This window comes from Trematomus bernacchii, unplaced genomic scaffold (genome assembly GCF_902827165.1).
Source record: "Trematomus bernacchii unplaced genomic scaffold, fTreBer1.1, whole genome shotgun sequence".
NCBI lineage: Eukaryota > Metazoa > Chordata > Actinopteri > Perciformes > Nototheniidae > Trematomus > Trematomus bernacchii.
Window position 1 is genome coordinate 10988579 of NW_022987582.1, and position 15082 is coordinate 11003660.

Here is a 15082-nt window from a genome sequence, read left to right on the forward strand (position 1 = left end):
GCATGATACAAACCAGTCTTTGAAATGAATAATCGTGTAAATAACTTAATAATGATAAAACATCATAAACTAACAACTTTAAATTATTTTGTTAAGAGAAGAAAAACGTATAAGACTTCATCAAAAGTATTGGCAAGAATTGCCAAGTGAGTATGTCAACAACCCTCTGAACAACACAATGATTATTATCACTTATGTAAACCAATAAGAACAAGGTAAAAAGACAGACAAAACTGTCAATTAACTCTAAGAAAAGTAAGGTTACTGTGAGCAACTGTACTTAAATAAAACAATTGAGATACTTGTTATTGACTTAAGTATTTTCAAATTATATTCCTTTATACTTTTACTCCACTACATTTTGTTGGCAAATGTTGTACTTCTTACTCCACAATTTATTTAGTTACAAGTTACTTTCCAAATCAAGGTTAATACAAAATAAAAATTGACACATGCATTAACATACATTATTATAGGCTTAAAAAAAACGTTTCTTCTTATGTTCCTAATAAATGGTGCAAGCCTTCAATTTCCTCTCACTAACATTATTTCCCCCCCAAGAATATCACTTCTTTGTCAAATCAATTGTTTTTGTATTGCTCTTATTTTTAGTAGTAGAAGCAGTTGTAGTAAAAGCTATGCCCAGTAGGGATAGATTTTACTTTGAAAAGCTGAACCGGATGTGTCTGCTAGAATCCAGGAAACTTTACCTATGTATAGCTAGCCTCCTGTGATTAGCCACGTCATGTAAAGTTAGCAGTGCAGCACTTCTGATTTAAAAGCAGCGAGGGTTTGCATTGTTTTAGGGGATATTTGTTAATTTTTCAAGAGGAGCTCCTGTTTCATGGTTATAACTCGGTAGTAATTATATGGGAAGATGTCAGACCTCGGGGACTGGTTCAGAAGCATCCCTTTCATCACCCGGTCCTGGTTTGCTGCCTCGATTGCTGTTCCCTTTATTGGGAAACTGGGATTGATTGATTTCAGGAATCTCATGTTGTTTCCAGAGCTGGTTATAAGCAGATTTCATGTAAGTGTATCTTGTTTGTGTTCACCTTTGTGTGTTGGAGTAGCTGATCCGTGCCATGGTTGCTTTGTTTTCGATGTGAGCGATTAGTTAGCAGGTAGCTAGCTAGGCTAACTGAGCAGGCCGTGCTGTGTGACAGCCAATGAGAGGGCGATACGCAGGAGCTCATTACTTCCGGATGCTGTCAAACTGCTACTTAATTTAGCAACACTGAAATGAGGGTTAAATATAACATTACAGCACAAATATTAAGTTACTAACCAGAAGTTGTATTGTAGTCTGAGTGTTTTCGATGTTGCTGAAATAAAACCAGTGTGTTCAGGTGCTGTAGCTTTGCATGCGGAGAAAGTATGTTGCCATAATTATTATGGGACTTTCCTACTTGGAAATGAGCCCTGCGGGAAGGCTTTTACTTTGATATCACTCCGCATCTTCACTGTATCCGGACCAACTTACCTAGAATATGATGCAATATGAATATACATTTGACTTCAAGTTGAACTATTCAATAACGCATTAAATATAATATGTATAACATCATGTAACTGTTTTGCCACTTGGCAGCCGAATAAGACATTGAAACTCAACCATATGATATAGCCTACTGTCGCTTAGTTATGATGTAAAGTGATACATGTCAATATAACTAAATGGTAGTTAAGTCGCGCTTCATACACTAATTATAATGTGGAAACCTCTGCTATTTATCTGATGGTAAAAGATTGCTGAGACTTGTTCTGTTTAAAATGCACCTTAGTTTGTACGACTGTCACTATTATGCTGTTTTATATATCTTCAGAGGGGAGCTGTAGGATATTCAAGATTTTAAACTTACAATAGTTAGACGTTTTTTTTCTCCAAATTCAAATGCTATAAAGACCACGAACAATATCAGTGAATATAGAATAACAATGAATTCTCATTTATACGCTGTTATATTATATTATGGATATGGATGGACTGTTATTAACGATAAGTGAAATTATTGCTGAATATGGTCAATATGTCTTTAAATGAAATTAATAATTTAGTCTGTATGATGAAAAACGTATGCAAAAATGCCCATCACAATGTGTGGGAGTCCATGGGGACATCTTCAAATGTAACCCTTGATTTGCAAAAGTTCTTCAGAGATGGTTACGTTTGGCATTGACCTTTAGATGGTTGAGGTAAGGTTAGGGTGTCGGGCAACAGGTCTCACAAGAGTTTTAGCAAATCTAGCGCTTCCATGTAGTTACAGCCAACCTAAACTGATACACAACAACAACGCAGAAAATAAATACTTCCTCAGATTTGATAAACTAGAATAGTAGAAGGTTTGCCAATTTTGGTTGTTAAGCACTGAAAAGATGAGTTGAATTTTAACAAATATTTTCAACAGAAAATTACACTAGATACCTTTTTCTCTATCGAATATTGTAATGATATCCCTTGATTAAAAGTGATTTAACACAGAAAAGGCTCAGCCTTTAGTTACATTCCGATCTGATCGGCATCAAACAAAACCTTTGAATCTACCTGTGAGGTAACACTGTTCAGAGGAACTCCAGCTGGAGTCTGGTGCCACTTTTTCTCTGCTTAGAAGTTATCTACAATCCACATGAGATGTCATTTGTCTTACCCTTTAAAGTCTGGATCCTTGCACACACACACACACAGCTATGTTTATGTCTGACCACATTATACTTATGTCTCTTCTGTTTGTTTCAGCTCTGGAGACCACTGACTGCTACCTTGTATTTCCCAATAACCCCTAATACTGGGTTCCTGTACCTGGTCAACCTCTATTTCCTCTACCACTATTCTAGTCGGCTAGAGACAGGTAAGCCTGGCCCCGGTGCTTACACACATGCAGTCACACACACACAAACTGTCTTGCTAAACTTTTTTTCTGTTTTCTTCTCCAGGGGCTTTTGATGGCAGACCTGCAGACTACATCTTCATGCTCCTGTTCAACTGGATCTGCATTGTTGTATCCTTTTTAAACTGGTTCCACAAAGCACCAGAACTGTTTTTGTCACACTTATCAATTCATCATTTAAAAACCTCTTGTTTTTAAATGATGAATTGCAATCTACCTTCAGCCTCTAAGGTCACAGCTTGGTTTCCTCCCCACCATCGATCCTAGCTCTCTGCTGCCTTATTAGCCCCGCTGCATTTCTCTCTCATCGGTGTGTGTGTGTGTGTGTGTGTGTCCCCCCTTTCTCTCTGCAGCACTGTGCCATGTCAGGGTGGCTCTGTGCCAGTGGCCCAGTGTCAGTCTACCCCTGCAGAGCAGAGAAACCTAATCTAGGTCACACTCGGCACAACCCAGCCCACATCTCAACGCTGTCTTTGTGTTCAGCTTCCATTGTCAGCTTGCCTCGCCTAGATACAGAAATTGTATGCGGCAAATTTGGACAAGATCCTGTTTTCCTTCAATCTAAACCAAGTGTTCAGCTTGTATTGTACTGGCAAATTGTGGGAAAAGGTGGGGGGAGGAAAGTCAGTTGTGGGAGGTGGAGAGGCCGAATTGGAGGGTGACCGCCGGCCGATTGTTGGGATTGGACCTGGCAACCCTCAAGTCCTCAGATGTTCTAATCTGAAGGCTCCAGCTGTATTGTATTGTGTTGACCTTGACTCTTACTATAGATAACCGGGATGCTGATGAACATGCAGGTGAGAATTCTCCTCTCTGTATTTATACCACAACATCAAATTATGACCAATATACTGTTTATAAAACATAAAAATAGTCTGCACTTATCACTTGAGTCTCACATAATAAAGAGGGCCAGTTAAACTGAAGGTTTAACTAAAACTTTTTAAATGCATTGCAATAAAAGTAAGCTAAGAAACACCTCTCGCAAATGTTAGAAATCATAATGCATCGTAGATGTCATTTTTACTTTACAAAGAGTGTTTATATCACTCGAGAATAAAAAACAAGTAGCTTTTAAACCAGTCTCGACTTTATCTGATCATATTAGTGTAAGCATTATGAAACGCATTAATCAGGTTGTCAGGCTTCTCACAATAAGCCCTTCATTTTCAATGCCACTTTTCAAAAACCACCCATAACGTTTTTGATTACACAGCTGTGTTGTTGATGCTGTTTGTATTAACATATTGTTTGTTTATGTTTTCAGCTGCTGATGATCCCCCTGATCATGTCAGTGCTCTACGTCTGGGCTCAGTTCAACAAAGACACCATCGTGTCCTTCTGGTTCGGAACACGGTTCAAGGTGCGTGGTACTTCACCGACAATTTTACATACGTAACGGCCTTTTGTGGTTTGGACTGTCAGCATTATTCCGCATAATATTTACTACCTGAATGTGAGGCTTATTCTAATAATCATATACATTATATTTCCTGTAGGCACATTATCTACCATGGGTCATCCTGGCCTTCAACTTCATTATCGGAGGCTCGTAAGTAACATTTAAAACATATTTTTTGGTTCACAGAAACAGTTTATTAGTAATCTGTAGTACAAACATAAATGTATTGTCTTTTAATGAATACAGAATGGTCCTTGTTCCTGTTGTCCAAAGTAGGGAATAGCCTGTTAAGCCACATTAGACATGTTTTAACTGAATGTTATTTCCATGAGGTTTGCTAAACTTTTCCTGTATTGTGCAGGTTTGTAAATGAACTGACAGGGAACCTGGTGGGTCACCTGTACTTCTTCCTCATGTTCAAATACCCCATGGACCTGGGGGGACGCGCCCTGCTCTCCACACCTCAATTCTTGTAAGTGTTTTGCAACTGTTGAATGAACAAATAACATTAAATGACATGAAAGTTTGAATACATAAGTCGACACCCTTACGTATTTCAACTCTGCTGCTAAAGCCTTACTTGGTCTGTTATGACGAGTAGCTAATCGTTGCCAATGTAAGATAGATGGTGAAATGCAAGATAGATTTCAATGCGTTACAGGGAGTATATCTTTCCTCTGATGACACCATAATGACACTTTTTTACCGTTTACCCTATTACTAACATTACTATTTGTGGCCACAAGACTGCTGTTGAGCCAAAGATACACAGGCTGGATTTAAAGATGATCATACAGGGATAACAGAACTTTTTTTACAGGGTTAAATATTTTTAGAGCTGTTCTGTATTACCTCAAGCACTATTATAAAACATATATATAAAAGTCAACTTGAACCATCTGTGCTTTGAAAATAAATGTAAGTAGAAGTGATTTCCTTAGATGGAGAAACGTAGGCCAGCCCCCCCTGCACTGTAACACTAAACATAACAAACAGGACTGTGAGATTACCCGCTTCCTCGATTTGAAACGTTCCAACGTCTCTCTCCTCCTCTCCCCAGGTATCGGTACTTCCCCACCAGGAGGGGAGGCGTGTCGGGCTTCGGAGTCCCCCCCAGCAGACCAGCTGTCCAGGAGCCACAGGGGGGAGGAGGAGGAGGAGGCGGCGGCGGGGGAGGAGTATTAAGAGGACGTTACAACTGGGGCGAAGGCTTCCGCCTGGGGGGGGAATGAGAGACGTGAAACGAGAGAGCTCCACCCCTTACCCCTTTTTACTCCCAGTAACAAAGCTATGGGGTTAAAGTGCTTGCTTTTTCTCATTCTGCCGCTTGAGGGAAAACCTTGACTTAAAATGTATTCATTTACATTCATGTTTAGTTTTATGAGGGAATTTGAAAAGGCACACACTTTATACCCAAGACGGCAGGACTCAGACTGTGGCCTTAAGCCCAATTCACCACCAACAGCCAGCTCTACTCTTACTGAGGATGTGTCCATGTGAAGCAGATGGAAGGCAATATGAATAAATTGTTTTTTTTTTAATGTGATGATTCTTGATCTCCACTCCCCCTTTTATGTCTGTCCTCCTTCCACCCTGAAATTGGACAGTGGAGATGTTGCAGCTGTACTCCAGCACGCTGTTGATTTTTTTGTGTTCCTCACCCTCCCTCTCTCTCTCCTTCCCTCTCCCTCCCTCCCTCTGTGATGCAGTATCAGATTACATTGTAATTACCAACGCACTGCGAGGCTGCTCTCAGCTGAACATGGGCAAAGCTATTTAGAGAGCACTGTTTCTAGGTCTAATTGTTCACGGGTGTAAAATGTTTTTTAAAGCCTCTGTTTTAAGATTTGATCTCAACCAAAATACGGTGAAGATGGGATTTTTTTGCTTATTTTTTTTGTAAATATAACAGTTGTTTATTGAAATGACAATCGAGTCTGAGTTTGATTGTCATAATATCCATGTTCCCTGAATGCAACACTGGGATTTTCAGGTATGTGCCAGTTCTGCTGGTCGAAAATCACTTTGCCTTCATGTACAATATATGAATCATAATCAAATTATTGTTCTATAAATGGCCAAAAAGACTGTTTTGTCCAATAGCAGTTCAACAACCATAAAACAAAAAGGAACTCACATTTAAACTGCTTAAATCTATAATCAAACTAGGTGATTAATCAACTCATTCTATACTCTATTGACTAATAGTTCCAGCTTTAAATACTAAATATAGCTTTATTGGACATTATGCTAATGTGGTGATGCAAATTAGCTCCATTGGTTGAATGTGTTAATTTGCATTCAAACCAAGTGCACATAAAGCTAGAATAATGCCCAGAAGATACACGGAAAGGCCTCAACAATCCTAGGTAGAGAAGGGTGTTATGTTGGATGAAATAAACAAAGCTGCTCAGGCCTTTGATTAAAACAAATCAGTATTTGAAGATGCAAAAATACCTTAGCATAAACCCAGATATCAGTGACAAGCCATTCTTGAAAAGATGCCAAATCTATACTTTCTCAGGGTTTCTGTATAACTTTAATTGCACAAAGATAATTTCGTACTTAAGTGGAAAAAAAGCAATTTCGGTCAGTTTTCCTGTACCTTGTTCAAATCCAACGTTTTGATGCAATCAATTTAAGCCGGAACACAAAGGCGGTTTTGCAGTCGGTTGTGTATTTATTGAGTTACAGCAGACTTAAAGTAGAAAATGAAAAATGCAAGCAGTTCCCATTAGCCAACAAGATGTACAGTATCTCAGAAACAGCAGCAGACATTCAGCCAGCACAGCCATACACCTGCTGTTCAAATGACAGTTCAACTTTTTTGCTGCACACATATTGCAAGCGCTTGCAATTTGACCCAATAATCACAGATATCCCTTTTAAATCATTTCTGAAAATGAATTGTTAAAAATGAAAATTGTTGAAGCACATGCATGTTTTCTTGAGAACAGCACAGATCATTTCTCTTTGTTAATGTGGAGATGCATGAACCACCATGTCAGGTGTTCTGAAGCGAATGTACAGAAATCAACTTAACCCAATCCATATTTGAACACAAGGGCTGTTCTAAAGCCATAAAAACAAGAGCAAAAGCCAAGGGGTGTTCACAGATCACTGGAGCTTAAGTTGCTTTATCATGCGCTTAACACTTTCATTCAAGAATATTTCAAGTTTTTATAGAAAAAATAAGTGATAAGCTGAAATAATCTTCACCAGTTCTCTGAGGCAGAAAGCAAATGTCAGATAAGAGCAGAAAAAGGCAGCATGGTGCGATAACACAGACACTCAATGTGATTTATCATTTCTGTATCGTGTTATGATTGCCCGAAACTCGAGGACTCCTAGTGTCCCTCGAGCACGTCTGACTGATTTTCACCTCGTCAGCGTAATTCTATGAGCGAGTCAGGGTGACGCTGCAGGAGAAGCGGAAATGTCTCCCAACAGTTTGAGATGAAGAGGCATAGCATGTAAATATCTATCACTAACACAGGGATATATGCAAGTGCCATCAAATACTACTCAGTGAGTAGTCGGAGGTGCATGATTTTCAAAAAATAGGACTGATTTTCAGCAAATAACACACTATCATACACTTTGATCTTAAAACAACAACAAAAAGGTTTGGGGGCACCAGTCTTTGAATTTTTCTTTTAAAAATGTAACAAAACTTGCCCTCCCAGTAAAACTGTACAAACTGTTTTTGTAATACAGAAAAATATTTACAAGGGTGCTTCTTTAAAAAAAAGAAAAAGTGTAGTAGTAAGAACAATGCATCAAGTCCAGCTTTGGCACTCCTCTTAAAGTCAGCATCTGCCCACACTGGAATCTGTCAGTGGAACTACAAAGTCCCAGGCGCTTTGTGATGACATCACAGGCAGACATCACTGGTTCCTTCCACACTCGATTGGACTGGACCTGGAATAGAACCAGACTGGAATCAATACATGGGCTGAGTAAATATCACTGTACTGCTACCTATTATCAAATTAAATACATTTTAGTTACAAATTGAAATTTAAACAAATGCGTGGGATGGTCGCTGTGAAATTCATAAAAACGAAATGGCTAAATATTGGTTTTGTGTAAAATCACCAGAAGGGGCTTTTAAAATCATAATGAAAACTTGAAATGTTTTTGTACCATATTCCTCAAATGCATTATAGTTTTCCATGTGGATGCATTATTCGAGGAGAAATAAAAATGAGATTAGCCAATTAGCATTTTCAAATACTCGTTTTGGCACCGTGTGTGCCAAAACATTTTAGACACACATTTTGTGTGTCTAAATGTTTAATGCTAATGATGGTGTGGGTCCAAATATCATCCTGCCATCCCAGCATGCCATCTTTTTTGAAGGGCCAATCGGAGGTAATTACCACCTAATAACTTCCTGGGTAGCTGGAGGCTGCAGCTGTGGCATTTTAAAGGAACAGTTCACCATTTATTTTTCAATTTTTTCAAGCCAAGACACACAAAAGCAAAATCCATCCAAAGCAATATTAACGCCTGGTGCTTTTCGAAATGTTTCACCAAATCAAATATTCGCTTTTTTTCAACCTACTCTCAACCAGTGACCCTCCCAGGCTGCTCCATGCTCAGGGCTTCAGTGTCTGTTGCCAGCATCGGTCTCTCCACTGCTGCATCGCTCTCCTCCCCCACTGCCACGGTCACCTTTACCCACCTGACAAGGGAACAGACGCAAAGTTTAAACACAACCAGAAAGACTTTTAAAAACACATTAAATGCTTCTGTGAAGGCTATACACCATACTTAAATATGAAGTTGATGCAACAAATAACACATGCTAAAAGTGTATCCATAACTTACCCATATGGTGCTGTATTGATAGACTGTTTTCACACAAAACTTAAAATAACTCCTGTGATATCCCATTTAAAAAAGAAAAAATCTAAAATTGGCAGTGAGCTGATATTTTTTTTGTCTGTATAATATTACACTAGAAAAAGAAGTGTAGGGTAAGCGATGGCTTTCCCTCTCTCCACCCACCTTCCTTTGTCAGCAGGGCTGGAGCTGGTCTGGTCCGGTCTGGTCCGGCTCAGGTCCGTCACACTGTGGGCTAATCTGTCCGTCAACCACTGCACTTTATCTTGGTCGGACAGCTTGGAGTGCTCCGGTGCAGCTGCTGCGCTCTCACAGGCCTCCTCCACTGCACCGACTGTTGTAGAAGAGAAAATATGCACACCCGAAAAACACAAAGTCAAACATGGGTATAAAACACTGCACGCAAAATAAATAATTATTCTACCCCTAGCCAAAAACTCACCTTTCACAGCCTTGACTTCCAAGGAATCCCTCTTCTCAGAACTCTGGCCGTTCTGTTCCTGGCCTGATTCCTGCGCCTCTGCCAGCTTTTGGTTCTGGAAACTTTCCATCCATTCCAGAGTTTCACCGTTCTTCAACGCAGATCGATGGTCCTTGAACCAGCGGACGATGTCGGTGCGTCCGAGGCTCATTTGGACCTCCAGCTGGCTGTACTGCTCAGGAGACGGCCACTGGGTCCGACAGAACACCTGCAGAGACACATTATCTCATCAATTGTTTTTAAAAGGAAATATTATGCTCATTTTCAGGTTCATATTTGTATTGTGTGCTTCTCATTCTGCCTGTGCTGCAGCACTCAAACCTAAATAACAAACTACAGGTAAGAGAAAACCTTAAAAAGCGTAATAGGGCCTCTTTAAGCAAAGCACCTTTAACAACACAGAAAATATCAGGGAGACCCCTGAATGTTCCTTAATGTTACCTGTTTTTTAAACGTTGACAGTCTGAAAAATAACACAAGCGAAATAGAGAGATATTAGAAATATATTAAAATATCTGCCCCACCCTAACAAAGAATAGCCATAAAAGAAAAAAATGTCACTTAGCGGCAATCAGCAGATACATAGCCTAATATATATTGGCAGATTCTGATTACTGTATTCAGAATATTATTCAATTTGTCATGGAATATATTCCTTTAACTGTTTAACAAAGTCAATGTGTTAATACAAGCTATTGGGAATACAGATATCTCAATATCTGCTGGATGAACAGCGAGAAAGGTAATACAGAAATTCAGGATCATCAGAAGATTTATTGCATTTCTTTAGAATCTTATTTAAAATCACCTGGTGGTAGGAGAAATAATGCATTAATATGTATTACAAAGTACTTCATATTCTACCAGTTGTAGAAATGCATGTATGTATTAACACATTGCAGAGGCAGTCTGTGTTTCAGAGCATAAAACAAGTGCTGCTTCTTCAAGAGACTTCTCATGGATATACGTTCCATGTATAGGTTTTGTAATCCTATGGGATACTGCACTTCTATAACCACAACACTATTCAGCTCCTTTTCCTGAGTTTGTCAAATATGACCTTGTCATCACGTTACTGTGTTATCTCACTTCTCACATCCAAGTACCAGCACATCTCATCATTTACTGTCAATCACACAGATTGTTCTCAGGCACCAGTACTATACGTTCTCAGGTTTAATTAATTTTACACATCTTCTCGCGCACAAAAAGGTGCCATGTCCTGTTAATTTATCTCTTTAAAAGTGACAACTCATTAATGTACTGATACCATTAGCAGCCCATCTGCACTCGTTGCAAAGGATTCAAGCTCATATTAAAAGACACAGTTCATCCCAAAATCTAAAAGGCACATTTCCCTTTTTCCTAAAGTGCCCTCTGTACATTTAGATTGTTGTTGGGTGAATTGCAGAGTTTTTGAGAAATCAGCTGTTGAAATGTCTGCCTTTTCTCAGTATAATGGATCCAGAAGGAGCTGCTTGTGGTTGTCAAGGCGTCCAAGAAATACATTTGAAAAACTCAACAACAATGTCTCCTTCCATAAATCATGAGTATTAAAGATAATCTGCAGACCTTGTTGTGAGCAGTTTCATGAAGGAACCCATTTTAAGGGGCTCCTGCTCAATGGAAGGCAGGTGTACTTTGTTGATACATAGCAATACATCTAAACAGGAACAAATATGTATTTTTGATTTTTCATGGTCCTTTCAAAGTTTTAATTTGTGTCAGATATTAATACATTTTCTCCTAATAAGTGCTGATGTAGACATGTCTGCGTTTGCTTTGCTCACCTCTCTTAATAGGCCGAGGGAGAAGCTGGTTATTGGAGCCGGGCTGGTGGAGGCAGACAGGATTGGGGGATGGGGAGAAGAGGAGGAGGAAGATGAAGTGAGGATGGGAGGTGATGCTGATGAGGAGAGGTTGGGTGGGTTAGGGGAGGAGGCTGCGAGTACAGGAGGGGAGGAGGACGACGACGATGAGGAGGAGGAGGAGGAAGGGGAGAGGACAGGTGGATGGGGGGAGGAGCGAGGAGGCTTCCCGCCGTGCGACGCCCCGTTCAGCAGCGCAGCCGGCCGCTCCTCCGTGCTCTTGGCAGACATGGAGAGCAGAGCCTTCTCCATGTTGTCCCTCAGCGCCCGGCGCTCTGAGAACCAGCAGTCCACCTCCGTGTGGGACAGCCGGGTCTCCTGGGCCAGCAGGGCTACAGCAGGGCAGAGTTCAGAGGATCAGATGTTACACCGAGTGGAAGGCTACCTCAGAAACCTGGGAATTCATTCTCTCTCAGGGGGACTTAAACATGGGCTCATTAAAAACATTTCTACTATTCCTGTCTGCAGGAACCCACCAGAGCCCCGCAGCTCCTCTGAGGTGAAAGAAAATTAAGTCACATGCTGTGAACTTGTATGAATAGAAGAAACACTACTGGACTTTTTAAAGTAATTTTCAATTCCAAGTTATGAAGTGAGGGTACAAAACTTTACAAGAACACAACCCACTGCTTTTCTAACTACCTGGTTTCCACCCAATTTATTCAGACAGGACGTTTTTAATAGGTTCTTTAAATCTTCCGTTATATTTATTCTCAGGAAATGTATATTCTAAATGGATTTTGAAAACACATCTGGCTTCATTAGCTACAAACTTGCAGGAAGGCTATCTTCTCAAACCCAAAGTCTGATTCTAATGCCGGGACAATCAGGAAATAAATCAAAATAATAATAGGTTACGTAATTACAATTAACGGCGCTGCTAGACCCCAAGGTTAATACAGGTGTGTACCTCCTTAATACTCGCAGAGCAACAGTTTTGCTTAAATAAATAAAATATTGGCTGTAGCATATTGTTTTAGGTAAATACAGGTTGTGAATTTTGGAAAAGATAACATTTATTTTCTCAGTAATTTGGACTTTTGCACGCTCTGTTATTGGAAATGTTTTGATCACTGCAGTTGAAAACAACCCAACTCACCTAAACCAATCCATATGCTATTAAAAGTAATAATATAATATGTTTTAAATCCCATCGCTTCTCTCTTTCTTGCCACTCTTGTGATATATCCTACAAACCAAAGTAAGAATGAGCTTACACCAATTCCTTGACTCTTTCCATCCCAACACTGTGTTATATGATTAAACTCATTGCCTTGTGAGGAGTTCAGTGGAGAGTCTTTACCTAGCTCCGCCTCTGTCGGCGTGCTGCTTCTCTGAAAGCTCTCCTCCAGCGCCTTCAGCTGTTCTGAAGACTTCCCCTTCACCCTCTCCAGTAGGGGGAAGTGGCTGGGCACCGCCTTCTTCACAGGACCATCTTTAGGGGCTAGGGTCACCTCTGCTTTCACCAGCACCGGAGGGGGAGGAACGCCTGTAGAGACACAGAGAGAGACTGAAGAACCAAAATATGGAAGGGTCAAAACGGGTCATTTATTTTGCTAAATGAAACGGCACTTAAAAATACATTATCAACAGACTACTGACCACGATTAGGAAACTTTGCTTTCCTGTATATTTGTTTCTAGCAATAAAACCCTTCCTCTGAGAACCAAAATAAGCTTGTTTCTGACCAAAAGAACGATGGCAGGGTATTTTATCATTTCAGATTGGTGACACTGATGATATCACATACCTTTGAGATTAAGGAGCCTCTGTTCACTGAACCACTTCTTTATCTCTCCTCTGGACAGCCCGGTGGTCTCTATCAGCCTGTAGATCTTTAACATGAGCAACAGAAAATGAAATATAAAGTGTGGGGGTTTAACAGTGATGTGTTTTAGAAAAAGAAAAAGCACTACATTAGAAATTAAAAGCAGCTACAAAAATATGAATACCAAAAATCACTCAAATATATTTTTATCTTCTAAGGCATGGCAAGAAATGTCCTTTCACTCACTTATTCTTACCTCATCTTCCTCGGGGAAAGGACACTGTGTGTAGCTGGCCCTCAGCACTGAGAGCTGCTCAGCTGTTTTGTTGGGGTCCACGGTGAAGCTCAGCACTTTGGGCGACGCCAGCTTGGATGTTGCCATGGGCACGGAGATGGTCTGAATGATGGAGGGTCGTTTACTGTCCGTGGTGATCCCAGGGGAGGCCAGGGGTCTTTTGAGCGACTGTGCCACCTGCGGTAATTATAAAGGAAGGTGTTCAAGTCAATGCAATAAAATACAGATAGTCGGATAGATGCGGTACAACCCCCATGTTTATACTCTTACACAGCCCTGTCCCTTGTATAGTTTTAATAATCAAATAAAACCAATTCCATCAACGCTTACATGTACATATAGGTAAATTCAATCTAACAAAAATCACAAAAATGAAAACAAAAAAATACAATTAATGAAAAGGAAAAAAAGATTAAAATAACCAAATAATATATTTTTTTCGGTTTTAAAATATGTAAATAGGTAAAATATACATTATTAAAGAAAAATATATATAAATATGGGGCGTCCATTTTTTTGCCAGATTAAGGGTTGATGGATATTTTCTTTCAATTCAAGTAGTATTTATACTGCTTGATTATAATTAAATTAAATAAAAAATACACGACTGCAACGAATGCAGAGGTAGCAAATGGTTTTATGCATAGTGCAAACATATCTAATAAGATGATAGAATGACTGCAAAAGTTTGGATCAACACGAGACATACATTTAGCTAGCGTTAATGTTGAGGAAACTTCTGAGCAGAAACTTCTGACTATTCCAAAACATTAACATTTCTGGGTGCTTGTACCTGGTTAGCCACGGTGAGGGCCAGCGGAGCGCAGGTGACCGTGGAGCCGTTGGCCACAGGGGTCAGCACCAGGCTGGTCTGTCCCAGCAGCTGGCAGGGCAGAGACTGCAGGACGGAGGCTGCCGCCTGCATGGCTTTAGAGGCTGCAGACATGTTAGAGCTGAACTGAGGAGCTACCACGGTAAAGGTCTGAGGCAGAGAAGAGATGGTACCGTTGAACATCTTCTTCCTGGATTCTTCCACCTGAGATAAAGGGAAAGCACTTGTTATAAATTGTGGCTGCTTTAGTCATTATCTGCAGTAACCTGTATTATTTTCAACTTATCCTAAATCAAGCAGTTCAAATGTAATGCTTTAGAAAATGTTAGTATTTGGTAGACCAGATGATACCAGGTAAAATCCAGCTTCTTTCAGCTAAGACTTTTAGTAAAGGTCAAGCCTTTCCTGTCTTTTAATGACTTTGAGAAAATAATACATTGTTTTATATCCACGAAACTGGATTACTGCAATGCTCTGTACATTGGAGTAAGCAAGGCTTCCCTGTCACGCCTACAGCTGGTCCAGAATGCTGCAGCACGCCTCCTTACAAGGACAGGCAGGCGTGAACATATTACGCCTGTACTCGCCTCTTTACATTGGCTACCAGTCAACTTTAGAATACAATTTAAAATGTTACTGTTCGCATACAAAGCCCTAAACGGTTTAGCACCACCATACCTGGCAGATCTTTTAAAACCAT

General features: G+C 40.0%; 2 protein-coding genes across 5 annotated transcripts in view; one reads left to right on the forward strand and one right to left on the reverse strand.

Moving 5' to 3' along the window:
• The first annotated feature begins 705 nt into the window (after nt 1–705).
• derl1 (derlin 1) lies at nt 706–6218 on the forward strand. Its single transcript, XM_034127396.1, has 8 exons — nt 706–1030; nt 2738–2849; nt 2935–2999; nt 3659–3685; nt 4156–4251; nt 4388–4440; nt 4652–4762; nt 5351–6218. Exons 1-8 carry the CDS (start codon nt 878–880, stop codon nt 5520–5522), a joined length of 789 nt encoding a protein of 262 aa, XP_033983287.1. The 5' UTR covers nt 706–877; the 3' UTR covers nt 5523–6218.
• A 728-nt stretch (nt 6219–6946) lies between these two features.
• Nucleotides 6947–15082, reverse strand: part of zhx2a (zinc fingers and homeoboxes 2a) — a 28800-nt gene continuing 20664 nt past the window's right edge. For 3 of the 4 annotated variants that reach the window (XM_034127393.1, XM_034127392.1, XM_034127391.1), the window contains exons 5-13: nt 14344–14586; nt 13512–13727; nt 13238–13322; nt 12791–12976; nt 11410–11819; nt 9581–9827; nt 9304–9472; nt 8858–8977; nt 6947–8211 (exon numbers count right to left, since the gene is read on the reverse strand). In XM_034127393.1, coding sequence (XP_033983284.1) covers nt 8860–8977; nt 9304–9472; nt 9581–9827; nt 11410–11819; nt 12791–12976; nt 13238–13322; nt 13512–13727; nt 14344–14586 — 1674 coding nt within the window. In that variant the 3' untranslated portion in view covers nt 6947–8211; nt 8858–8859. The remainder of the gene's footprint in view (nt 8212–8857; nt 8978–9303; nt 9473–9580; nt 9828–11409; nt 11820–12790; nt 12977–13237; nt 13323–13511; nt 13728–14343; nt 14587–15082) is intronic. The other variant, XM_034127394.1, reaches the window with a different exon arrangement.

Bases quoted from the DNA above. Each gene is read 5' to 3' on its own strand.
- derl1 (XM_034127396.1), top strand. From the start codon at position 878: ATGTCAGACCTCGGGGACTGGTTCAGAAGCATCCCTTTCATCACCCGG. The intron at 2,850-2,934 runs GTAAGCCTGGCC...TTTCTTCTCCAG, and splicing joins TTCTAGTCGGCTAGAGACAG to GGGCTTTTGATGGCAGACCT. The intron at 4,763-5,350 runs GTAAGTGTTTTG...TCCTCTCCCCAG, and splicing joins CTCTCCACACCTCAATTCTT to GTATCGGTACTTCCCCACCA.